Source organism: Trichechus manatus, unplaced genomic scaffold (assembly GCF_000243295.1).
Source record: "Trichechus manatus latirostris isolate Lorelei unplaced genomic scaffold, TriManLat1.0 scaffold00088, whole genome shotgun sequence".
In the NCBI taxonomy this organism is placed as follows: Eukaryota; Metazoa; Chordata; class Mammalia; order Sirenia; family Trichechidae; genus Trichechus; species Trichechus manatus.
In genome coordinates this window covers 6538035-6563867 of record NW_004444024.1, presented here as the reverse complement: position 1 = coordinate 6563867, position 25833 = coordinate 6538035, and the positions used below count along the sequence as shown (strand labels likewise).

At 41.3% G+C, this 25833-nt stretch overlaps 1 protein-coding gene across 3 annotated transcripts in view; it reads right to left on the bottom strand.

Annotated features, from left to right (window-relative positions):
- ACER3 (alkaline ceramidase 3) overlaps window positions 1-9668 on the bottom strand; it is a 180719-nt gene extending 171051 nt beyond the window's left edge. Inside the window, exon 1 of one of the 3 annotated variants that reach the window (XM_004381987.1) lies at window positions 9501-9668. In XM_004381987.1, the coding sequence (XP_004382044.1) occupies window positions 9501-9603 (103 nt within the window). In that variant the 5' untranslated portion in view covers window positions 9604-9668. Of the gene's footprint in view, window positions 1-9490 lie in introns of all 3 variants that reach the window. The other 2 variants (XM_023736579.1, XM_023736580.1) reach the window with 2 other exon arrangements.
- Window positions 9669-25833: the final 16165 nt, after the last annotated feature.

Below are 25833 nucleotides of genomic sequence, written 5' to 3'. Positions count from 1 at the left end.
ATAATAATAATAATAACCTTTAAAAAAAAAAAAAGAATAGGAATTCCAGAACACTTAATTGTGCTCATGCAGAACCTGGACATGGATCAAGGGGAAGTGATTCAAACAGAACAAGAGGATACTGTACGGTTTAAAATCGGAAAATGTGGTGGCAGGTTGTATCCTTTCACCTTACTTATTCAATCTCCATGCTGAACAAATACTCCAAGAGGCTCCAAGTATGTGAAGAAGAATGCAGCGTCAAGATTGGAAGAAGACTTATTAACAACCTGCGATATGCAGATGACACAACCTTGCTTACTGAAAATGAAAGATGACTTAAAGCACTTACTGATGAAGGTCAAAGACTACAGACTTCAGCACAGATTTTGGTTGAACATAAAAAAAACAAAAATCCTCACAACTAGACTGATAAACAGCATCATGATAAACAGAAGAAACTGAAGTTGTCTACGATTTCATTCTACTACTTGGATCAACAATCAATGTCCATGGAAGCAACAGTCAAAAAGTCAAATGACACATTGCACTGAGCAAATCTGTTGCAAAAGACCTCTTTAACATTTTAAAAAGCAAGGATGTTATTCTGATGACTAAGGGGAGCCTTACCCAAGCCATGGTCTTTTCAATTGCTTCATATGCATGCAAAAGCTGGACAATGAAAAAGACAGACAGAGAACTGATACATTCAAATGTGGTACTGGCGAAGAATATTGAGTATATCATGGACTACAAGAATGAACAAATCAGTCTTAGAAGAAATACACCCAGAACGCTCCTCAGAAGCAAGGATGGTGAGAATTCAGCTTGCTTACTTTGGATGTGTCATCAGGAAAACTAACTGCTAGAAAAGGACAACATATTTGGTAAAGTAGAGGGCCAATGAAAATGAGGGAAACCCTTAATGAGATGGATTGACACAAAAGCCACAATGGACTCAAGGATACCAATGATCATAAAGATGGCACAGGACAGGGCAACATTTCGTTCTGTTATACATAAGATCTCCATGAGTCAGAATCAACTCCGTGGCAACTAACAACAACAATAATAAATCAATGGAGCCCATGAAAGAAAATATTAAAAGGCTCCTTTCTGATGAAAAGGTTAAAATAGCTGGTATAGCAGTTCTTCCAACACCAACACTATAAGGCCTTTATAAACCTACCCATGCTTTAAGTTTTTAAAACAATTTAAAAACCTAAAACAACTTACTGGCAGTCCTTGATTTGTATACATTAAACCTAAACCCTTTTGTACTCTGAATCTGGCCCTTCATTTGGCCTTCATTCTTCAGTTGACTTATACTGCTTTGGGGCTGTAGGTCAGAGGCAGGGCTGCTTGCCTGTCAGTGACCCTAAAAGAAAGAGCTGCCTTCCTTAAGGTGACAGGGTTGTCACCTCTGCAAGCCCACAAAGACCCAGGAGGCCTAAACTGAAGCACGCTCACTTACTTGTGATTACCATTCAGGAAAGATGGTAGAAAGGGCTCTCAAAAAAGGAAAGGAAAAAAAAGGCAACAAGGGACTACAAGCAGCTCCTCGCTGAAGCCTCTCTTGTCTTGTGTTGCAGAAAAAACCCTTTACCCATCTAATACTGAATCCCATAATAAAGGTATAAAGATTGAGGTTTGCCCTACTTTCCTTCTGCCCATGGGTCAGGGCAGCAAACTCAGGAGAAAGGATGATAAAAAAAAAACAAACAAACTTATGGCCATCGAGTCGATTCTGACTCATAGCAACCCTACAGGACACAGTAGAGCTGCCCCCATAGGGCTTCCAAGGCTGTAATCTTTGCGGAAGCAGACTGCCACATCTTTCTCCCACAGAGAGGCTAGTGGGTTTGAACCGCTGACCTTTCAGTTAGCAGCCAAGCACTTAACCGCTGTGTCACAGGGGCTCCTTGGAGGGACGACAGGTAACCTGAATCACCCAAGGACAAAAGAGATGCTCCCCACCCATGAAAGTCTTACCAACCAGGTCACCTTTTCGGACTGAGGTGCCGGTAATAGTACCAGTTGCCATCAAGCTGATTCTGACTCATGGTGAAAGTAGAACTATGTTCCGTAAGGTTTTCAGTGGCTGATTTTTTAGAAGTAGATCACTAGACCTTTCTTCCAAGGCACTTCTGGGTGGATTTAAATCTCCAACCTTTTGGTTAGCAGCTGAGTGTGTTAACCATTTGCATCACCCAGGGATTCCTCAAGCTGAGGAACCCCTTGTAAGAACCATAATTAGGAATTTAAAAAAATATTTTTGGCTTTCTGTTAAATAATCCTGATTCATAATATGTCAACTCTGGGACAATCTCCCTCCACATATATTTTTAGGAATGCATGTCACTGGAAAATAGAAGTGTGCCTGTTTTGTACTTACTTGTTCATACCCCTATTAGATTAGCTCCCTTAAACAAAGAAATTGTCTATATAGCTTTGTATTCTGAGTCAATAACAAAATAAGTGCTCAATAAAAATATGCTGAGTAAATAAGTGAAGCATTCTGAATAATTTTTAACTGGGTAATTCTCCTCTAAAGCTTAGAATTTACTTCCACATCTCTTTAGGAAATATCTCTTCCATTAAACCAGTAGTATCTGAAGTTCCTGTATACAGTATGTCTTGGTAGAAAGATTTGTCAGACCTGTATTTGAATACCATTTCTACCCCTTAATAGCTGTGCGACACTGAGCAGGTTACTTTTCTAAGACTCCTTCCTCCCCTATAAAACGGCTAATGCTGCCTTCTAATAGAAGTGTTCTGAGGATTAGAAATATACAGTTCAAATTTGTTACTATGGTATATTAACTGTGAGTAACTGCATATAGTACAAACATTACTGCTTGATCTTCAGTCCACAAATCACTACATAAATAATAGATGCATATCACAATCAGTAATAAACCAGATCACTTCATTCAAAGTCTGCTGGTCCACGCACCGAGAGCAAAGCATGTAACTGTGTTATCTCCTGGTGTCCTGGCAATAAACTCATGTGACATTTTGCAAAAATGGATAATCAGAAGGCAAAACTGGCCAACAACAATGAAAGTGCAGCAAAGAAACAGAAAGTGATAACAGAAGTGAAATTCTAATTGAACTTAAACAGAGTTATAGAAGAAATAGCTGTCCCTGGGAATGCTGACACTGCTGCCATTCGAGAGACTCTAGATATACAAAATGAAAGGAATTTAGTGAAGACAAACTTATCAACATAAATGAAGAAAGTAGTTATAGCAAAATGGCTGAAGATGTCCCAGAGGAAGTGATGCCGACAAAAAAACTGTATTAAAGGAACTTTCAGAGATATTTCACAATATTGAAAGCTGGAAGTATAAAATGTTAGAAGCTGATCCAAACATAGAAAGGAGTATGACAATCTGCCAAAGCATTGAAAAGATGCTCATTCCATATCATAAGTTCTATGACAAGAAGAAAGTAAGCACTGCTTAAACTACTCTTGATAAGTTCTTTTACAAAGAAATAAAATACTTTAATTCTCAATGTTTCTAATGTTTTAATTTACAGTGAACTAAATAGTTTGCACTCAACTGCTAACCTAAAGGTTGGCGGTTTGAACCTACCCAGTGGTATCACAGAAGATAGGCCTGACCTTCTGCTTCTGTTCAGATTACAGCCAAAAGGCCCTATGGAGCAATTCTACTCTGTAACACATGGGGTCGCCATGAATTACAATCTATTCAACAGCAACTAACAATAACAACAAACAAAGATTAGTGTTGGATTTCCTTTTTTTTTTTTTTGTTTTTTGTTTATTTCCCTATGCATATATAACCAACAGCAAGAAGGTTTTTCAATGTTTAACAAAAAATTTTCAAGGTCACAGAACAATTGTGACTTATCCTATTCATTATTAAGATTGCTTTGCCTTAACCTTCACCTGAAGTACAATTAAAAAAAAAAAAAAAGATTGCTTTGCCTGGTTTCAACTTGCATGGTCATTTTCAAGGTCCCATACTACTGTGCAAAGTGAAGACTGCTAGGACCTATAACTTCTAGCACATTAAGACACTTATTATTTCACAACTAGAAGACAGATCTTCCACTCCTTCCCTGTGGTCCTTACAGTGTGCTCAAACTAAAAAGAATTTGAACTGATATTGGGTGATGCTAAAAAGATATTTTTTCAGGTAGGTGGAGAAAGCGACTAAGAACCACTGCCATATCTGAACATGCAATTCCCCAAACTCATCTTTATACTACCCAAAATACACACACCCTGATGGGGATATAGTTCTTAAATTTGTCTTTGTGACAGCATAGTATTTCATGTCTGTCCTCATTCCTTGCATGCAAGGGCAAAACAATTAATGCATGATGGAAATAATGATGGGGAGGTAATATGGTGTAGTAGCTTTAGAGTCACACCTCAACTTCAATACTACTTCTGTACCACTTATTAGTTGTGCAACCTTAGATAAGTTACTTCTTAGAGTTTCAACTTCCTAATCTGTGAAACAGGGATGATTACTAATATCTTCTTTTGGGGATCATTGTAAAGATCAAAAGAGATGAGATACATGAAGTGCTTGGCAAAGTGTGGCTCCTATCACTTAAATAGCTATTTTTACCATTATTATTATCTTCCGTAATACTACTATTGTTAATGTAAATATTATGATAAAATTGCATTTATTTTAAACACACAGTTATTAAACAGAATAGTTTTCAAAGATCAAATTCTCTTACTTGAAGATATAATAAACATCCACCACATGCAGTGATAAGAAGACTGACCTCAACTTCCTCCAGATCATTTTCTCTCAAGGTACACGGGCAAAGGGGTATCAACATTCTCTCATCCTCTTCTTGCACTCCCTCTGGTTCCTATGTCAAAGCCCTCTCTGCAATGCAATCCCAATCAAATTCCAACAGCATTCTTTAACGAGATGGAGAAACTAATCACCAACTTCATATGGAAAGGGACGAGGCCCCAGATAAGTAAAGCATTGCTGAGGAAGAACAACAAAGTGGGAGGCCTCACACTACCAGATCCCAGAACCTACTATACAGCCACGGCAGTCAAAACAGCCTGGTACTGGTACAACATACACATGGACCAATGGAATAGAACTGAGAACCCAGAGGTAAATCTATCCATCTAAAGCCAGCTGATACTTGACAAAGGGCCAAAGTTCGTTAAATGGGGAAAAGACAGTCTCTTTAACAAATGGTACTGGCATAACTGGATGGACATCTGTAAAAAAATGAAATAGGATCCATACCTCATACCATACACAAAAACTAACTCAAAACGGATCAGACCTAAATATAAAATCTAAAACGATAAAGATCATGAAAAAAAAAAAAACGCTACAGGCCCTAATAAATGGTATAAATAGAATACAAACCAAAACTAACAATGCAAGAGAAACTAGATAACTGGGAGCTCCAAAAATTAAACACTTATGCTCATCAAAAGACTTCACCAAAAGAGTAAAAAGAGAACCTACAGACTGGGAAAAAGTTTTGGCTACGACATATTCGATAAGGGTCTAATCTCTAAAATTTACAAAATACTTCAACAACAAAAAGATAATTCAATTAAAAAATGGGCAAATGATATGAACAGACACTTTACCAAAGAAGACATTCAGATGGCTAACAGACACATGAAGAAATGCTCGCGATCATTAGCCATTAGAGAAATGCAAATCAAAAGTACAACAAGATACCACCAAACCCCAACAATACTGGCTGTAATGGGAAAAAAAAAAAAAAAAAAAACAGAAAATAATAAATGTTGGAGAGGTTGCAGGAAGATTGGAACTGTGAGGCACTGCTGGTGGGAATGTATAGGGGTACAACCACTGTGGAAAACCATATGGCACTTCCTTAAAAAGCTAGAAATAGAAATACCATATGATCCAGCAATTCTACTCCTAGGAATATATCCTAGAGAAATAAGAACCGTCACACGAATAGACATATGTACACCCATGTTCAATGCAGCATTATTCACAATAGCTAAAACATGGAAACAACCAAAGTGCCCATCAACAGATAAATTATGGCACATACATACAAAGAAATATGATGCAACGATAAATAACAATGATGAGTCCAGGAAACATCTCACAGCATGGATGAATCTGGAGGACATTAGGCTGAGTGAAATAAGTCAATTACAAAAGAACAAATATTGTATGGAACCACTATCATAAAAACCCAAGAAAAGGTTTACACACAGAAAAAAACAATCTTTGATGGGAGGGGAGAGGTGGAGCAGGGAAATCACTAACTAGACAGTAAACAAGTGTTAACTTTGGTGAAGGGAAAGACAATACAAAACATAGGGAAAGTCACCATAACTTGAACAAGGCAAAGTCATAGAAGTTTCCTAGACATATCTAAACACCTTGAAGGATCGAGCTGCTGGGGCTGAGGCCTGAGGACCATAGACCCCCTGGGGACATCTAGGTCAACTGGCATAACATAGTTCATAAAGAAAATGTTCTACATCTTAAATTGGTGAGTAGCATCTAGGGTATTAAAAGCTTGCAAGCAGCCATCTAAGATACATGTATTGGTCCCATCCCGTCTGGAGCAGAAGAGAATGAAGAAAACTGAAGACACAAGGAAAATATTAGTGCAAAGGACTAATGGACCACATGAACCACAGCCTCCACCAGCCTGAACCCAGAAGACCTAGATGGTGCCTGGCTACTACCACCAATCACACTGACAGGGATCACAATAGAGAGTCCTGGACAGAGCAAGAGAAAAATGTAGAAATTCAAATTCACAAAAAAAAGACCAGACTTACTGGTCTGACAGACTTGAGGAACCCTCAAGACTATGGCCCCCAGACACCCTGCTAACTCAGAACTGAAGCCACTCCCAAACAACACTTCTCAGACATAGACAGGCCTATAAAACAAACAATAACACAGGTGAGGAATGTGCTTCTTAGTTCAATCGAATGTACGAGACCAAACAGGCAACCCCTGCCCAAAAGCAAGAGGAGAAGGCAAGAAGGCACAGGAAAACTAGACGAATGGACACAGGGATCTCAGAGTAGAAAGGAGGAGGGTATTGTCATACTGCAGGGATCACAACCAATGTCACAAAACAATGTGTATAAATTTATGAATGAGAAACTAACTTGAGCTGTAAACTTTCACCTAGGACTAGAAAATTAAAAAAAAAAAAAAGCCCTCCCTACAGTCTGTTCAGAGTTTCCTCTTCTGAGGACATTGAGAACTAAAGCCATTTCCCATTTCTCAGAGCTATCTGCAAGAAGAGTAGTGCCTTACTCTCTCACTGCCCACATGACTTAACTGCCAGTTTTCTCTCTTGATTCTAATCCAAAACCTTGGTTCTAAACTAAGAATTATTATCATCTATGTAGACCCATAAGGCTGCAAGAGACCTAAAGGTCAACTAAGGCCAACAGCCTCTTTTCTCTACTAAACAATTAATTTTCCCTAAAATAGTCACATGAATTAGTTGAGCAATGTCTGCTTTAATCCTTACAGTGACAAAAAGTCTTCTACCTTCCACTCCAGCCTGGCTTCAACTTGCATCATTGGTTAGAAAGTTTTTCCTTATGCTGAAGCAAAATCTCCCTTCTTACAGTTAGTTTCCACCCATAGGACCTAATTCTGCACTCTAGAGAAATACAGAAAGTTTAATAATTCTATATGATAGCCTATCCAGTATTAAAGATCTCCAAGTTTCTCTTTTCCATGTTACAAATTCTAGTTCACAGAACATGATTTAAAATTCCTTCCCTCATAATCATGGTATGGTCCTCTGGACCCAATGTGGGCTTGTCAACATGATCTAACAAGTTGGTGAAGTGTTTCCTTTGCCAGCATCTGGGATGCCAAGTAATTACACTGCAAATGATCCCTTTGCTCATATCCCTTAATTATTATGTAAAAATTATTAATTTAAATTAGTAGTTCAGGAAAAGTGACTCTCTGCAAAAAGAGTTCTGTTTTCTTTTTTTAGCTCATCCTAGTCAATTACCGGGAACAGAAGAAAGTTGGATTAACCAAACCATTACTGTGGAGTGGATTCCATCTCATAGCGACCCTACAGGGCAGAGTAGAACTGCCCCATGGGGTTACCAAGGCTGTAATCTTTATGCAAGCAGACTGCCACATCTTTCTCCCAAGGAGTGGCTAGCGGATCTGAACTACCGACCTTGCGGTTAGCCACCAAGTACTTAACCACTGTGCCACGAGGGCTCCTTAAAGTAGGATTAGGAGGCAAGAAATCCTTGCCTCTTTACTACAAAGCCAAACAGATGCCTGGGAGAAGGACCCAACAATGGGAAGGTTAGCTAAAAACAGTTTTGTCCTCAGAAAGGGACCCAATTAAAAGAAACCAATAATAGCTAGCCAAACAATATTCTCTGTACCTTACCAGAAAGAAGCAGGTACCTAAAAGGAGGATCAAACCTTGGGCTCTCAAAACGTGACCAAAGTAAACAATGTAAAAATAAGTGGCAGATTTTTCTTGTGCTCTCCAAGCATGATAAAACACACAGTAAAAACCTAATTTGGCCAGGAGTGCCTGTCAGGGGCAGCAGCTGGAGGAGGATTCTGCCCCAAGTCCTCAGAAGGTACAATCAGTGGAAGTAGTGTCCTCACATCTGACCCCTGACCCATAGGTAGCGGGACAGGAGGAAGAACAGAGCAGGGACTTGCTCTCTTGTGCTCTTGGGAGCCAGGCACGACCAAGAGAGTACAGACTATATGCTCTGCCGTCTAGTACCGGTGCAAGGAGATAGTTGAATAGTAGTGCTCAAGAGTAAACGGAGCTCTGGTACAAGAAGTTATCCTGGGGGCAGGAGCGGGATTCGCGGAAGGCGGTTCTAACACTGGTAAAGCTGTTCCCTGGAGGAGACTGAGGAAGTCTAACAAGAACAGAGAAAGAGGAAGGGAAAGCCCTTAGAGTTTTCCCATCTTTGAGAGAGGATTAAGCTAGGAAACGGTCCCTTCTCTGTGCCCTTGAGGCTAAGGTGGCGGAGCTACAGTAGGAGCAGGTGTCCTGCGGCCTCTTTCAAATGGACAGTCCTCCACATTCCCCACCTCTTCCCGGACTGCCCCTAGCCTGCCCTACTCCGCCCATCAGATGAAATTCCCATCCCCAACCCTGCTCTTCAGGCTTTCCCCTTGGGTCCAAGAGGGGCTCCCCACTTCTCTTCTGGCCCCCAATCTTAAGGCCTCCAATCTTAAGGTCCCCATTCAGTCCTTCCACACGCCAGCACTCCTCACCCTACACACTGGATTCTCCCGTGCGCTCCCCTCATCTGTAGCATCCCCCACTCCTTCCCTGGCCCCGGGTTCCCCCACTCCACCTCCCCCGGCCAGGCCCGGTGCCTACCCTGCCCGGCAGGTTCGTCCTCTTGCCCCTCCGCGCGGCTCCCGCGCCCTTTCCCTTCCTCACATGGCGTTTCCCCCTCAGGCCGGACGCCCTCTCCCCTTTCCTCCCCGCCTCAGGCCGGCTGCTCAGGTGCCCGTACCCGCACTCACAGAACTCGGCGATATACCAGGTCACGGCGTAGTTCTCCTCGCACCAGTCCAGCGTGGAGGTCGTGGAGCCCCAGTAGCCCTCCCGGTCCCCGGCCGGAGCCATCGTGCGCGCCGCCGCCGCCGCCCCGGTGCTTCGTTCCCCGTGCCCGACTCCACGGGCTCCCAGGCCGGCTCGGGCCCAGCTCGCGCGCTCGGCTCGCGCCCCGCCCTCCCAACCCCGTGGGGGCGGGGCCGCGCTCTCAGGGACTAGGCCCCGCGCAGGGCGGGCCGATACCGTCAATGAGACCCGCCGGCGGGGAAACACCGCCCACCACCGCGCCGAGGCCGCCCCAGGCCACGACCAGGCGCCAGGCCCACCCCGAGGGCGTCGTGTTGCCCTGCCCCCTCCTTCCCCAGTGGGCGGGGAAGGGGAGTGATCCAGGAAGAAAGGGTGAGCTGGACTGCGTGCCCCGCCTAGACACGCCCCTGGCGGTGGGTTCGGGATTCCTGATATCCTAGAGGATATTTTCTGTACCTGTTCTAGTAAGACCTTGCTTGATAAAAGCTGTGCAGAAATGCACCTCAGTGTCTTCCATAGGCTACAGGCCTCAAAGGGAGCCGAGAAGCAGAAGCAGAACAATCCATCCCCAGGATTCCCAGGAAATAAAAAGAGTGTGTGTGTGTGTGTGTGTGTGTGTGTGTGTTTTAATAAAAAGGTACAACTGACGGGGACAAAGGATAAGAACAAAGGGACAGGACTGGGGAAAAAAAAAAAGTGGGCTTTGAAACCCCAAAAGAGAATGCAGTTTACTTCAAAGTGTGGGCTTCCAAGCCCAGAAGTTTCTACCTTGTTGTTGTTGTTGTTAGCTGCCTTTGAATCAGCCAACTCATGACGACCCCATGTGTTACAGAGTAGAGCTGTTCCATAGGGTTTTCTTGGTTGTAAACTTTAGGGAAGCAGTTCACCAGACCTTTGTTCCGCAGAGTCGCTGGGTGGGTTCGAGCTGCCAACCTTTAGTTCAGCAGCTTGATCGCAAACCACTTGTTCTACTCAGGAGCCCTGGTGGTACAATGGTTAACAGCTTGGCTACTAACCAAAAGGTCAACAGTTCAAATCCACCAGCTGCTCTTTAGAAACCTCATGGGGCAGCTCTGTCCTATAGGGTTGCTATGACTTGGAATTGATTCAATGGTAACGGGTTTGGTTTTAGGATTTTCTCCAGGCAATCAACAGCCTCAACTTGCCTCCAGCCTCAAGACTCTAATACTCCCCAGAGCTGCCAGAGTGATCTTTTAAGACACAAATCCAACCACCCCTGCCCCTAGGACCAGCCACACCAAGCTGTCCTCTAGTTTGGAATGTGCTGGGTCCACTCCCATGTTCCTGCCTTTGCTCCTGCTGTTCAGTTGGGACTGTCTTTCCACTCTTCTTAACTCCCACCTGTCCTTTAAAATCCAGTTCCATGAAGCCCCCCCGACTTTCCACCCCAAAAGCTCCCTTGCCCCTTGTTCACATCCTACTTGATACCATGGTGAGTAGAGACCTCGCTTTGGATTCTTTATGTTCCAAAAGTTGTTATGTTCTACCCGGGACTCTGCCTGACAAACACAGACTGGAATGAAGAATATAGATTGAAGATGATACAGCTACTATTTCTGAAACAAATGAGTCAGAAGAGGTGCAATCAAAGATAAAAGAGAAGATAAGGAGAGAAGAGCCCACAACTTCTCTATAAAGTGACCCTACCAGATGATACATGCAAAACCTTTTCTTGCTGCATGCAAAACCTGGAAAGAGAGTCAGTGTGTTTTAATTGAAATAGCAGGATATCTGAGATTTTTCTTTTGTGCAACAGACATTTTAGGTCCTGCTGTTTATCAGGCCCTGGTTGGCTGGGTGCTAGGAACACACAGAGGTAAACAGGAGAGAGCCGAAGAGCTCAATCTCCAAAGAGACATGTAAGAGTCACTGAGGCGTGGGGAAACTTCTATTTCTAAACATTTGTTATCTCATCCTCTAAAAATTTGTTTTAGGTATGTTTTTAATGTATATAATACTCATATACATTGAAAAAAACCAAACCCATTGCTGTCGATAGTGACCCTATAGGACAGGTTAGAACTACCCCATAGTGTTTCCAAGGAGCACCTGGTGGGTTTGAACTGCCGACCTTTGGGTTAGCAGCCATAGCTCTTAACAACTACGCCACCAGGGTTTCCATATACTCCTAAGTGTATATAATTTATAAAAGAATAAAAACACATTTTGGGGAAGCATACTTAAAAATGATTTGCTGATGGGCTAGCTGTTCAATCAAAACAGTTTAGGGACAACCACAATAAAGTGTGATTATGCCTTTCTAGGAGAAAACCAAGAGTTTGGGTGCTGTGGGAAGAATTCTGAGACCCAGTCAGGTGACTCAACACAGGAAATGAGGCTATTTTATCAACACTGAAACAAAATCTACCATGACTAAGATTTGTTGTTGGTGTGTTCTGTCAAGTCAATTCCGACTCATAGCAACCCTACGTGACAGAGTAGAACTGCCCCATAGGGCTTCCTAGGCTGCAATCTTTACGGAAGCAAATCACCAAATCGTTACTTCCACAGAGCTGCTGGTGGTTTTAAATTGCCAACTTTTCAGTTAGCAGCCAAGGACTTAGCCATTGCACCACCAAGGCTCCTTGACTAAAATTTACTATACTAAAATTTAGGAAAGAAAAATTACCCTGCCTAACAGGAAAGGTACACTGTAGTAGTACCACTCAGAAAACACAAAATGAACTTCACAGTTCCTTCAGCAATGTCTTTCTTCTTTTCTAAAAACCTTTTCCCCTCTGAGTATAGAAGCAATACATGGAAATGTAAGTGATCTAGAATAGCCAAAACAATCTTTTAAGAAAAATTTATTTATGTTGTTGTTGTTGAGAATATATGCAGCAAAACATAAACCAATTCAACAGTTTCTACATGTACAATTCAGTGACATTGATCACATTCTTCAAGTTGTACAACCATTCTCCCTCTCCTTTTCTGAGTTGTTTCTCTCCCATTAACATAAACTCACCGCCCCCTAAGGAGCCAAAACAATCTTGACAACGAAGAACAAAGTTGGAGGACTCATACTTCCTGATTCCAACACTTACTACACAGCAGGGCTTCGAACCGGTTCGGAATGGAACATTAGGTAAATTCATTTCAGTAAATCTCCCTACTGGGTCCCGAAAGTTTCAGGAGCCTGATGCCGGAGACTGGATTATTGGCAGGACTCTGGAGAGTGATGCACATTCAAAGCAGCATGGTCAGCAGCCGTCTTTGAGCAGGGTACGGCTGTTTGTTTCCTACTTGGGTCAAAAATCCCACAGGCAACAGATCTGGTTGCTATGCAACATGTATACGGCCCTTGTTGACTTCAGCAACTACTGAAACGTTCTGAACCGGTTCGAAACCCTCCTATAAAGTTACAGTAATCAAGACAGTGTAGTACTGGCATAAGGGCAGACACAAAGATTAAAGGAATGGAATTTACAGCCCAGAAATAAACTCTTTTATTTATGGTCAGTGGGTCCCTAGGTGGCACTAATGGTCAGCACTCAACTACTAATCTAAAGATTGGCAGTTCGAACTCACCCAGCAGTACTGTTGAAGAAGGGTCTAGCAATCTGCTTCTGTTACGATCACAGCCAAGAAAACCCTATGGAGCAGTTCTACCTATAACACATGGGATCACCATGAGTAAGAATTGACTCAACAGCAACAAGGTTTTGTATGGTTTTGGATTATCTATGGTCAATTAATTTTTGACAAGGGTGCCAAGAAAATTCAATAGGAAAAGAACAGCCTTTTCAAAAAATGATACTGGTATAACTGGACAGCCACAGGTAAAAGTATGAAATTGGACCCCTACCTCATACTATATACAAAAATTAACTCAAAATTAATCAAAGACTTAAATGTGAGAGCTAAAACTATAAAACTTAAAAAGAACACATAAATCTTTATGATCTTGGTTAAGGCAATAGTTTCTTAGATAAAACACCCAAAGTACAAGTGACAAAAGAAAAAAATAGATAAATTGGGCTTTATCAAAATTAAAAACTTTTGTGTTACAAATGATGCCATCAAGAAAGTAAAAAGACAACCCACAGATGGGAGAAAATACTTGAAAATCATATATCCGATAACAGTTTAGTATTCAGGATATTAAAAAAAAAATCTTACAACTCAATAATTATAAGATAAATAAACCAATTTTAAAATGGTCAAAGAATCTGAATAGACATTTCTCCAAAGAAGATATATAAGTGGCCAATAAACCCATGAAGAGATGTTCAACATCATTAACCATTAGAGAAATGCAAATCAAAACCACAAGGAGATGCCACTTCATACCCACTAAGGTAATTATAATCAAAAAGACAGACAATAAGTATCAAGCAGGATGTGGAGAAGCTGGAATCCTCATACATTGCTGATGAAAATATAAAATGGTGCATTCACTGTGGAAAACATTTGGCACTTCCTCAAAATGTGAGTTACCAGATTACCCAGAAATTTAATTCCTAGGTATATACCCAAGAGACTTGAAAGCATATGTCCACGCAAAAACTTGTGCATGAAAATTCATAGCAGCATTATTCACAATAGCCAGAAAGAAGAAACAACTCAAATGTTCATCAACAGATGAATGGATGAATAAAATGTGGTATATCCATACAATGTAATATTATCTGGCAATAAAAGGAGTTAAATACTGATACATGCTACAATAGGGATGAACCTTGAAAACATTATGCTAAGCGAAAGAAGTCAGACACAAAAGAGTTCATACTGTATGATTCCATTTATATGAATTATCTAGAACAGACATATCTATAGAGATGGAAGGACACCTGGTGAAGCACTGGTTACATACTCAGCTACTAAATGAAATGTTGGCAGTTGGAACCCACCCAGCCACTCTGCAGGAGAAAGACCTGGCAATCTGCTCCTGTAAAGATTACAGCCTAGAAAACCCTATGGGGAGTACTATTTTGTCACATGGGGTCACTATGAGTTGAAATCAACTCAACAGCACCTAACAACAACAACATAGAGATAGAAGGAGTTCCTGGGTGGTGCAAACGGTTAACATGCTTGACTGCTAACCAAAAGGTTGGAGGTTAGAGTCCACCCAGAGGTGCCTCGGAAGAAAGGCCTGGTAGTCTACTTCCAAAAAATCAGCCATTGAAAACTGATGAAGCATAGCTTTACTCTGACACACGTGGGGTTGCCGTGAGTCAGAGTCGACTCCACAGCAACTAGATTATTGAGAGAGGAAGCAGATTAGTGATTGTCTAGGGCTGAGGTGTAGGGGGAAGGGAAAGGGCTGAGCAGGAATGCAGAGTGAATCCTAATGGGTCTGAGGTTTCTTTTTAGGATGATGAAAGTGTACTAAAATTAGATTGTGGTGACGGTTGCATAACTCTGTGAATATACTAAAAACCATTGAATTGTACACTTTAAATGGGTGAACTGGATAGTATGTGAATGATATCTCAATAAAGCTTTTCTTTTAAAGAAGAAAATATATTCTTATGGTAGAAAATTTACAAAATACAAAAAAACATTAAAAATCACTCATAATTAAAAAAATAATAATTTTAAAGAATCACTCATAATTCCACCAACTAGCAATAACCATTGTTAATATTAACCACATATTCTTTCAGTATTTTATCTAAGGATATTTTTACATAATGGAACTAATATTACTTTTATATTTCATATTCTTTCATAAGCATTTTTCATAGATTAAAAATATTTGCAAATATCACATAATAGCTATATAATATTCCATTTTATAGATATATCACAATTTGCTTGGTTATGGTATATCCATTTTACTCTTCTTTTATTGCTAGGTATTTAGGTTATTTCCAATGCCTACATTCATTCTTCAACTAACAAATGAGAATCTGAATTTTGAAAACTTTCAGCCAGATATCCTCTTCACTAGTTCCCAAGATAACAAAAGAAATCCAAGCTACAATTAATTTTTTCCACATGAGATGTGTCGTACCATTTCATAACTGCAAAGGAAAATTTTAAACCACAAAAACAAAATGTCTAAGTTAGCAGAGGATTAAGTGACTTTATAATCTCTTATAATTGAAAATATCTTTTTTCAACAGCATAAACAGCGACTATACACGTGGACCCCTCTAGATGGGTAACACTCCATTGCAAAGAATGGGAATTCCAGAACACTTAATTGTGCTTCTGAAGAACCTGCACATACACCAAGAGGCAGTCATTTCAACAGAACCAAGGGATACTGTGTGGCTTAAAATCAGGAAAAGTGTGTGTCAAGATTGTATCCTTTCACCATACTTATTCAGTCTGTATGCTGACCAAATAATCCAAGAAGCTGGACTATATGAAGAAGAACGCAGCATCAGAATTGGAGGAAGGCTCATTAATAACCTGCAATATGCAGATGACATAACCTTGCTTGCTGAAAGCAAGGAGAACTTGAAGCACTTATTGATAAAGACCAAAGACTACAGACTTCAGTATGGATTACGCCTAACATAAAGAAAACAAAAATCCTCACAACTGGACCAATGAGCAACATCATGATAGACGGAGAGAATACTAAAGTTGTCAAGGATTTCATTTTACTTGGATCCACAATCAATGCCTATGGAAGCAGCATTGAAGAAATCAAACGAAGTATTGCACTGGGCAAAACTGTTGCAAAAGACCTCTTTAAAGTATTAAAAAGCAAAGATGTTACTTTGAGGACTGAGATGAACCTGACCAAAGCCATGGTATTTTCAATTGCCTCATATGCATGCAAAAGCTGGACAATGAATAAGGAAGACCAAAGAAGAATTGATGTCTTTGAATTATGGTGTTGGTGAAGAATATTGAGTATACCAGTATTCTGGACTGCCAGAAGAGCAAACAATCTGTGTTGGAGGAAGTACAGCCGGAATGCTCCTCAGAAGCAAGGATAGCGAGACTTCATATCGCATACTTTGGACATGTTACCAGGAGGGACCAGTCCTTGGAGGAGGACATTGTGCTTGGTAAAATGTCAGTGAAAAAGAGGAAGACCCTCAACAAGATGAACTGACACAGTGGCTGCAACAATGGGCTCAGACATAGCAACGATTGTGAGGATGGTACAGGAATGGTCAGTGTTTCGTTTTGTTGTACACAGGGTCTCTATGAGTCAGAACCAACTCGACGATACCTAGTCCATAGCATAATCTCCAAGTTACGCTTGGCTTCTCTTACAGCTAGGCAGGTTTATGGCAGTTTATCACATTTCCTAGTCACCTATCTGTGGGAGATGTTAGAGTGTAGGCTAAGAGCAACAGACCACAACCTGGGGACCACAACCCCAGCCTCTCTAGGAAGACTCTTCTGAGCCCAGACTGGGTTGAGGCCCCTCTTCTGTGCTCTTGCAGCCCCTCAGTTTCGCTTCACCATAGCCCTCTTATAAAATCTGGTAAGAGTCTGTTTAGGAGTTGGTCCCTCGGGTCCCATCTCATTCTATACCTCTAGTGCCTCACTTGGGCCTGACACGGGATAGTGCTCAGGGAATGTTTATCAAACAATAGCAATGATAACATAATATTTGTTGAATAAGATAACATTTATTGAGCATTTACCATGGGCCCGGCTCCTGTTCGGAGTTTATATGTACTAACTCAGTTAAATCTCTACACAATGTTGGGAGATAGATGCTATTCTTATTCCCGCTTCACAGTTTAAGTATATTAAAGTACAAAGAGGTTAAGTTACTTGCCTTACTATACGTACCTACTTAGTAGCCCTGGTGACTCAGTGGTTAAGAGCTTGGCTGCTAACCAGAAGGTTGCAGGTTGAATCCACCAGCCACTCTTTGGAAACCCTATGGGGCAGTTCTACTCTGTCTGATAGGGTTGCTATGAGTCGGAATCGACTCGATGACAACAACAGGTTTGGTTAGTAGCAGAACGGGATTTGAATCCAGGCACTCTGGCTTCAGAGCCCAGGATCTTAACAGTTACATTGAGGAAAATTGCTAAGTATTTTGTGAAATATTGATAAGGAAGCTGAAAACTACTCTGAGAATTCTGCTATAATACTGAGAGCAGCTTGAGAGATAGAATTTGGCCAGTTCCTTGAAGCCTCTGTGTGTTTTTCTCCAATTTCATTGCTTTCCTCCCTCCAGAAGCAACCACCTTCCTGAATTTTGTTATTATCGTTCCTTTACTTTTCTATATTTACCATGTGAATGTATTCCTGAACATATATCTTTCATATTTTTAAACTTTATATAAATTGATTCATGTAGTAAATATTCTTCTGTGGCTTGTTTTTTTAGTTCGACACTATACTTTTAAGATTCACCCATGTTGTTGCACAAAGCTGTAACTTATTTATTTTCACTGTTTTGTAATCTTCCTTTGTATGAAAATACCACCATGTATTCATCTATTCTCCTGAGATGGATATGAAGTTGTTTTCCATGTTTTGCTATTAGAACCAATGCTGCCCTCAGCATTCATTTTTACATATCTCTTGATATACATTTGCAAGTGTTTCTTTAGGGTATTACCCATGAATGGAATTACTGGGTTATAGAGTATGTACATTTAAAAATGTATTGGATAAAACCAAATTGTTTTCTAAACTGGTTATTCAAATTTACATTTCCACAATAAAACTGTATTTACAATATAAAAAATATTTTTATAATAAAAATATAAACCATAATGAAAAATACATAAAGAATAACATGTAATTTCAGTACTCAGTGGTAACTACTGATAATATTTGGTGTATAACTGGTCAGAATTTTTTCTGTGCATATGTGTATGTTAAGGAGATATTAAGCATGTTGTTAGGTGCTATTGGATTGATTTTCAACTCATAGTGACACCACGTGACAGAGTAGAATTGCCCCATAAGATTTTCTAGGCTGTAATGTTTACAGGCGCATATCACCAGGTCTCTCCTGTGGAGCAGCTGGGTGGATTTGAACCACAAACCTTTCAGTTAGTGGCCGAGTTCTTAACTGTCACACCACCAGGGCTCATAGATATTAAGCATACATATAAATATACGTTTTCTTAAAATAGAGTTACAAAATACAGGTCATTTTGGAACTTTCATTTTTCAATTGCAGTGCATGATAAGCATTAAAGAATACATGTTTGATGTGCCTCACACAACGTCAGCTGATGCTTATGCTTCCAGAAACATTAATCACTGCCCCCAGTCCCAGACTTTGGTACTCAACTCAACTGATCAGCCCCTTTTTGCCTGACCCTGGACCCAAGTCCCCAAGCAGGGTTAGTGCTTCCTTCTCTTTGCTCCCTAGCACCCTGTGTATTTCCCACACTGTGGTCTCACTGCCTGTTGGCTACTTTGTACTTACAACAGGGATATCATTTCCTGGAGAGAAAGGATCACCCATATTCATCTCTATGTTCCCAGTGTCCAGCACTGAATCTAGCATGTGAACAAATTAGTGTTTCTCAAATTAAGGAACAAATTCACTTTCATGAAACAATCTGGCATAGTGATTAAAGAGTATTGGCTCCTGAACGTAGCAAATATGACCTTTATATCCTAAACTCAGCTCTTAATAAGCTGTGACTTTGGCCTATTAACCTCTCTAAGCCTCAGTTTCCTTATCTATAAAATGAGGAAGCAATAGTATCCATTTCAGGTATGGATTAAATGAAAATATAGTTGCAAAATACAATCCCTGGGAAATGGAAGGAGATCAATAAATGGTAGCTGATACTATTATTTTGAAGGGAAGGGACAGCCTCCTCAGTGAAGCTCAGCGAATCCTGCTGTCCACCATGCACAGAGGAAATGATGGGGAGCTTTGGGGTCTGATTTTCCCATCAGTACTGTTCCCTAAACTAAGAAAACACTCAGTTTACAGAGAAAGAACAGTCAATTTCGAGCTTCTTGAGATAGCTAGGGTGCCTTGGTTCCTAGTTTCCCAGGATTTCTCCCCAACCTTCTCTAATACCCTAGCCATAAGTCACTTTCCCCCATGTCTCCTCTTTTCTTTCTTGTCTGGGATCTCCTACTGTTACATCACACCTTTGGAAAACCTGAACAAGTAAAAGTCAGTTTATCTGGAAATCGATAAAAATGAATTGTTCATCTCCTATAGACCAAGATTTAAGCCCAGTATTGGGAATACAGAGTAGAGTAGCACAGCTCCTACCTTTGAACCTGGTGATAATCTAACTGGTGAAATGAAATGTGAAAAGACACACTAATCAAGCAAGACAGCAAATTCATTTTCTAATAAATATTCAATGAACCCCTACAATGTGTCAAACACTATTCTAGGTAATGAGGATATAAACCAAAACCAGTTGCCGTCAAGTTGATTCCACTCCATGCGTTGCAGAATAGAACTGCGCTCCATGCGGTTTTCATGACTGTGACCTTTTGGAAGCAGATTGGCAGGCCTTTCTTCTGAGGTCCTCTGGGTCAATTTGAATCACCAACCTTTCCATTAGTAGCCAGTCACTTAGAGAAGAGGACAAAACAGACAAATTTCATGGGTCAAAATGAATGTTATAGACAATTGTAAAAGCACATATATAGTATTTACTCTGTCCCTGATACTGTTTTGAGTACTCTTCAGTACTTTTAACTCTTCCTAACAACCTTTTGGTGGCAGAGTCATTAAGTGCTCAGCTGCTAACCAAAAGGTTGACAGTTCAAATTCATCAGCCGCTCTTTGGAAACCCTATGGGTCAGAATCAACTCGATGGCAATGGTTTTTTTTTCTTTTTGGGGGGGTTAACAACCTTTTAGCCCTCATTTACCCATGATGAAACTGACAAAGCGAGGTTAAATAATATTTCAGCCCAAAGGGCACCCAGCTAAGAGGTGACTGAGCTGAGGCTGGAGTCCAAGAATTCTGGTGCCAGAGGCCATGCTCTTAACAATTGCACCAATCTGGCCCTACAGGAGCTCAGAAGGGGCTGTGCTGGATAAAGAAGGCCGTGGGCTCCTTAAGGACCTCCACTGTGTTTGATTTCTCTCTGCACCTGGAATGTGGGAAATGAGGCTTGAGAGGTCTGCAGGGACAATTCCTTTAGGAGCCTCAAGGGTTTTAAATAAGAGATCAACATGGGGAAATTTGCAGAGGGGAGGATGGGTTGATTGAATTGGGGAAGACTGAAGATGAGGAGCTTCTGAAGGGACTGTCACAGTGATCTGGTTAGTAGCAGTAGTGATGAAGAAGAAAAAAACAAAAAACCAAACCTGTTGCTGTCAAGCTGATTCCAACTCATGGTGACCTCATGTGTTACCGAGCAGAATTGCTCCACAGGATTTTTTGGCTGTAATCTTTATAGAAGCAGTTCGCCAGGTCTTTCTTCCACAGAGCAGCTGGGTGGGTTTGAACCACCAACCTTTAGGTTAACAGCTTATAGAAAACTGCTTGCACCACCCAGGCTCCTTAGTGATGGAGATGTGGTTATTGTGTGCCGTTGAGTCGATTCTGACTGATAGTGACCCTATTGGACAGAGTAGAACTGCCCCATAGGGTTTTCAAGGGTGTAATCTTTATGGAAGCAGACTGCCACATGTTTCTCCTGCAGAGCGGCTGGTAGGTTCAAATTGCTGACATTTAACCATTGTGCCACTAGGGCTCCTTCAATAATGGAGAGGAGGAGACAAATTTACAGATTTTTGGGAGGTAGACTAGACAGGATTTGGAGAGAGACTTGGGGAGGACTGGAGAGGGAAGGAGGAGTTGCGCCCCTCCTGGGCTTCAGCCATTCACAGTTGCCAGGAAGACCAAAAAGTTAATTTAGCTGCAGTGTGTGGGTGAATGGGGGTAGTCAGGTAGAGCAGAGGGTGGAGAGAGCATTACTGGGCAAGAAAAAAGCCTGCAAGGGCTTGAAAGTGCAAGAGAAATGCGGGCAGAGTTTAAACAGGCTGAGGATGGAAAGGTCTGTTGGGGCCTAACATGCTGTGATAAGGCGTTGGGCTTTATTCTGGTGACAATAGAAATATTTAATAAAGGGAGTAACATATTCAAATCCATGTGTTAGGGAAAATAGATTTTTGGGTTTCGTGTTTTTTTTTTTTTTTTTTGGTTGGGGACAGGGCAGGAGGAAAAGAAGGATCAGGAAAATCAACTAGGAAGCTGTGGCAAAAAATCTTCGCAAAAGATAGGACCCACTAGACCAGTTGTTGTCAAGTTGACTCTGACTCACGGCAACTTCATGTGTGTCAGAGTAGAACTGTGCTTCAGTGCTCCACAGGGTTTTCAATGGCTAATTTTTTGGAAGTAGATCTCCAGGCCTTTCTTCTGAAGTGCCTCTGGGTGGACTTGAACCTCCAACCTTTTGATTAGCAGGCAAGTGCATTAACCATTTGTACCACTCAGAGACTCCAAAAGATACGACAGTCAGGTTAAACTGCAGCACAGTTCTTGGGCAGTCCTTGTACTAGCCTTCCCAGAGAGAACTCCAGGGGGATTTGGTGAGTGGAAATGAAAGGACAGCTGAGATTTACCAAGTTGACTCCTGAGCCCCAAACACACCATATTCTGGAAGATAAGTCACCACAGGTATGACCGGAGCCATTAGTTTGCTTCAACAACAAACAACCCACTGCCGTTGATTCCAACTCATAGCGACCCTATAGGTCAAAGTAGAACTGCCCCACAGGGTTTCCAAGGAGCGGCTGGTGGATTCAAACTGCTGACCTTTTGGTTAGCAGCCAAGCTCTTAACCACTGAGCCACGAGGGCTCAGTATTAACTGAATAGCCCTAAATCAATTGTTTTGTTTTGAATGAGGTAATGGAAATCTCAACAATGAAAAAGTAACCTAAAGACACTTGACCTGTGAACAGGAATTCCTCCTTTCCACATGCATACAAACCGAGCCCACTCTGCTCTTTAACTTGTAAGGATCATTTACATACGTGAATAGTTGGGTGCCTGATTTTCTTGTATTCATCCAATGCTGTCAGTTACCATCTAGATGCTGACCCATATCTCTGTCTCTAACCCAGATCTATCTGCAGGGTGTTAGCCTTGAATCAATTAGGATCATGTTCTGCTCCAGGTGACAGAAAACCAATGCCAGTGCATTATCCAAATAGGGATTTATTTTCCTCAGGTGGTAGACAGCTCAAGGCCATACAGAGCCTCAAAATGCCACAATCCTTCTGTTTTTCTGCTCTACCTCCCTTACGGTATGCCCTTCATCCTCAGGGTTGCAAGATGGCTGCTTCTTCTCCAAGCATCACAACTCTGTTTAAGCAGGCAGAAGGAAGAAGAGCAAGGGCAAAAGGCAAACACCAGCTGAGCCTGTTCATTTTTATAAGGAAAGCAAATGCTTCTCCAGAACCTTCACCCAGTGATGTCAACTAAGAGATTTTTTGTAAGAATTGGGTCTTGTGACCAGTCTGAGAAGACTGCCAAGAAAGTCTGGGAGGGTGGGTGTTTTAGCTGGGCACATCACTGTACCAAAGTCAGGCTTCTGTTGAGAAAGAAAAAGAGGGAGAAGATATTGGGTAAGTAACTAGTAGGATCTCCCATAGACCTGTCCAGCCTAGACAGTTGAACTTGGACATTTCATAAGGATCTCAAACTCAGTATGTCCTAAAATGATCTCATCATTTTCCCTCCACACTGGCTTCTCTTCCAGTGTTTTTTTGTTTTTAAACTATGGTGAAACTCACAACCATTGACCCAGTTTGCTGAAGAAAGAAGCCTTCACTCCTTCCAGTCATATCCAATCAGTTATCAACCCCTATGCATTCTTCTGTCCTCAATCTAGGTCACTATTGCCTATGCCCTGGGTGACAGCGCCAACCTCCTACCTCATTTGTTGTTAGGGGCTGTCAAGTCAATTTTCAACTCATAACGAGCCCATGTGACAGAGTAGAACTGTGCCATAATGTTTTTTTGGCTGTAATCTTTACTGGAGCAGACCACCAGGTCTTTCTCCTGCAGAGCCACTGGGTGGGTTCAAACCACCAACCTTTCCATGGGCAGCTGTTGTGCCACCAGGGCTCCTTTCCTAACTCCTAGCCCAGAGGAAAATCTTGCCCCGTTCCAATCCCATGATCTATTCTACGTTGTGCCTGCTGGAACACTCTTTCTAAAACTCAAAACTATCAATGCCGTCCTCCAAATAAACAAACAACTTTCAGTGATTTTCTACTCCCTGTAGGATAAAGTCTGTTTGCACCACCAGAGCTCTTTGTTGAACTAGTAGCCTTGGTCGTTATGAGAGAACCACATCTTAAGAAACACTGAGGTAGGCTCCAGGCAGCCTACGGGCAAGGAAAATACCTTGGTCCCCAGCATGTCTCTAGTACCTAGCACAGGGCCAGATACAAAGTGGCTTATCTGTCTGACTCCAATCCCCTTTCTCCTTCCTCTCCTCCACATTGCCTCATCCACATAATAATAATAATTATTGTTTATTGAGTAGCACGGACACTGGTGTCAGGTAAGTAAAAAAATAAATAAATGATTCTCCTTCAGTGATTCTCCACTGCCTGCAGGATCAAGTCCAAACTCCCTGACAGACCTGGGATTTGAATCCAGCAGTTCCTCTTATTAGGTCTGTGACTTTGAGCAGTTTGTTTGAACTTTATAAGCCTTGACTCCCTCATCTGAAAAATTAAGCTTGTACTTGTACCAACCTCATGAAATTGCTATTAGGGATACATGAGATGAGTTTAAAGCACCTGGGATAATGCTTGGCACGTAGCAAGAGCACAGTAAAATTTGACCATTTATTATTACTCCTCCACCTCTTCCTCCTGCTCCTACTGTTTATGGAGTGCCTGTTAAATTCCAGCTAGGAATTCAGTAAGCATTTTTATGTGCATTATTTCATTTAATCCTCCTAGCCACCCAGCACCCCACTTGTCTGTCAGTTCATCATACTGTGGTGGCTTGTCTGTTGCTGTGATGGTGGAGGTTATGCCACAGGTATTTCAAATACAAGCAGGATCACCCATGGTGGATGAGTTTCAGTGGAGCTACCAGGCTAAGACAGACTAGGAAGAGGGACCTGTCAGTCTACTTCTGAAAAAATTAGCCACCGAAAAAGTTATGAACAGCAGTGGAACATCATCTGATACTGTGCCGAAAGATGATCCCCTCTGGTTGGAAGGCACTCAAAAGACAACTGAGGAAGAGCTGCCTCCTCAAAGTAGAGTCAACCTTAATGATGTGGATAGAGTCAAACTTTCAGGACCTCCATTTGCTGATGGGGCACCACTCAAAATGGGAAGAAACAGCTATTAATAGTCAGAATGTGGAATGTACAAAGTATGAATCTAAGAAAATTGGAAGTCATCAAAAATGAAATGCATAAAGATTGATGTCCTAGGCATTAGTGAGCTTAAATGGACTGGTTTTGGCCATTTTGAATTGGACAATCATATGTTCTACTATCCTGGGAAGGACAAATTGAAGAGGAATGGTGTCCCATTCATTGTCAAAAAGAACATTTCAAGATCTATCCCGAAGTACAACACTATTAGTGATAGGATAATATCCATACACCTACCAGGAAGACCAGTTAATATGACTATTATTCAAATTTATGCACAAACTGCTAATGAAAAAATGAAGACATTGAAGATTTTTACAAACTTCTGCAGTCTGAAATTGATCAAACATGCAATCAGGATGCATTGGTAATTACTTGTGATTGGAATGTGAAAGTTGGAAACAAAGAAGAAGGATCTGCAGTTGGAAAATATGGCTTTGGTGACAGAAACGATGTCTCATGATAGAATTTTGCAGGATCAATGACTTACTCATTGTCAATGCTTTTTTTCAACAACAACTGTACATATGGTCCCCATGGACCTCACTGGATGGAATATACAGGAATCAGATCGACTACATCTGTGGAAAGAGACAATGGAAAAGCTCGATGTCATCAATCAGAACAAGGCCAGGGGCCGACTTCGGAACAGACCATCAATTGTTCATATGCAAGTTCAAGATGAAGCTGAAGAAAATTAAAACAAGTCCACGAGAGCCAAAATACAGCCTTGGGTATATCCCACCTGAATTTAGAGACCATCTCGGGAATAGATTTGACTCACTAAACACTAATAACTGAAGACCAGACAGGTTGTGGGATGACGTCAAGAACATCATACATGAAGAAAGCAAAAAGTCATTAAAAAGACAGTGAAGAAAGAGAAGACCAAAATGGATGTCGGGATAGGCTCTGAAACTTGCTCTTGAAAGTCAAGTAGCTGAAGTGAATGGAAGAAATGATGAAGTAAAAGAGCCGAAAAGAAGATTTCAAAGGGTAACTCGAGAGGACAAAGCAAAGTATTATAA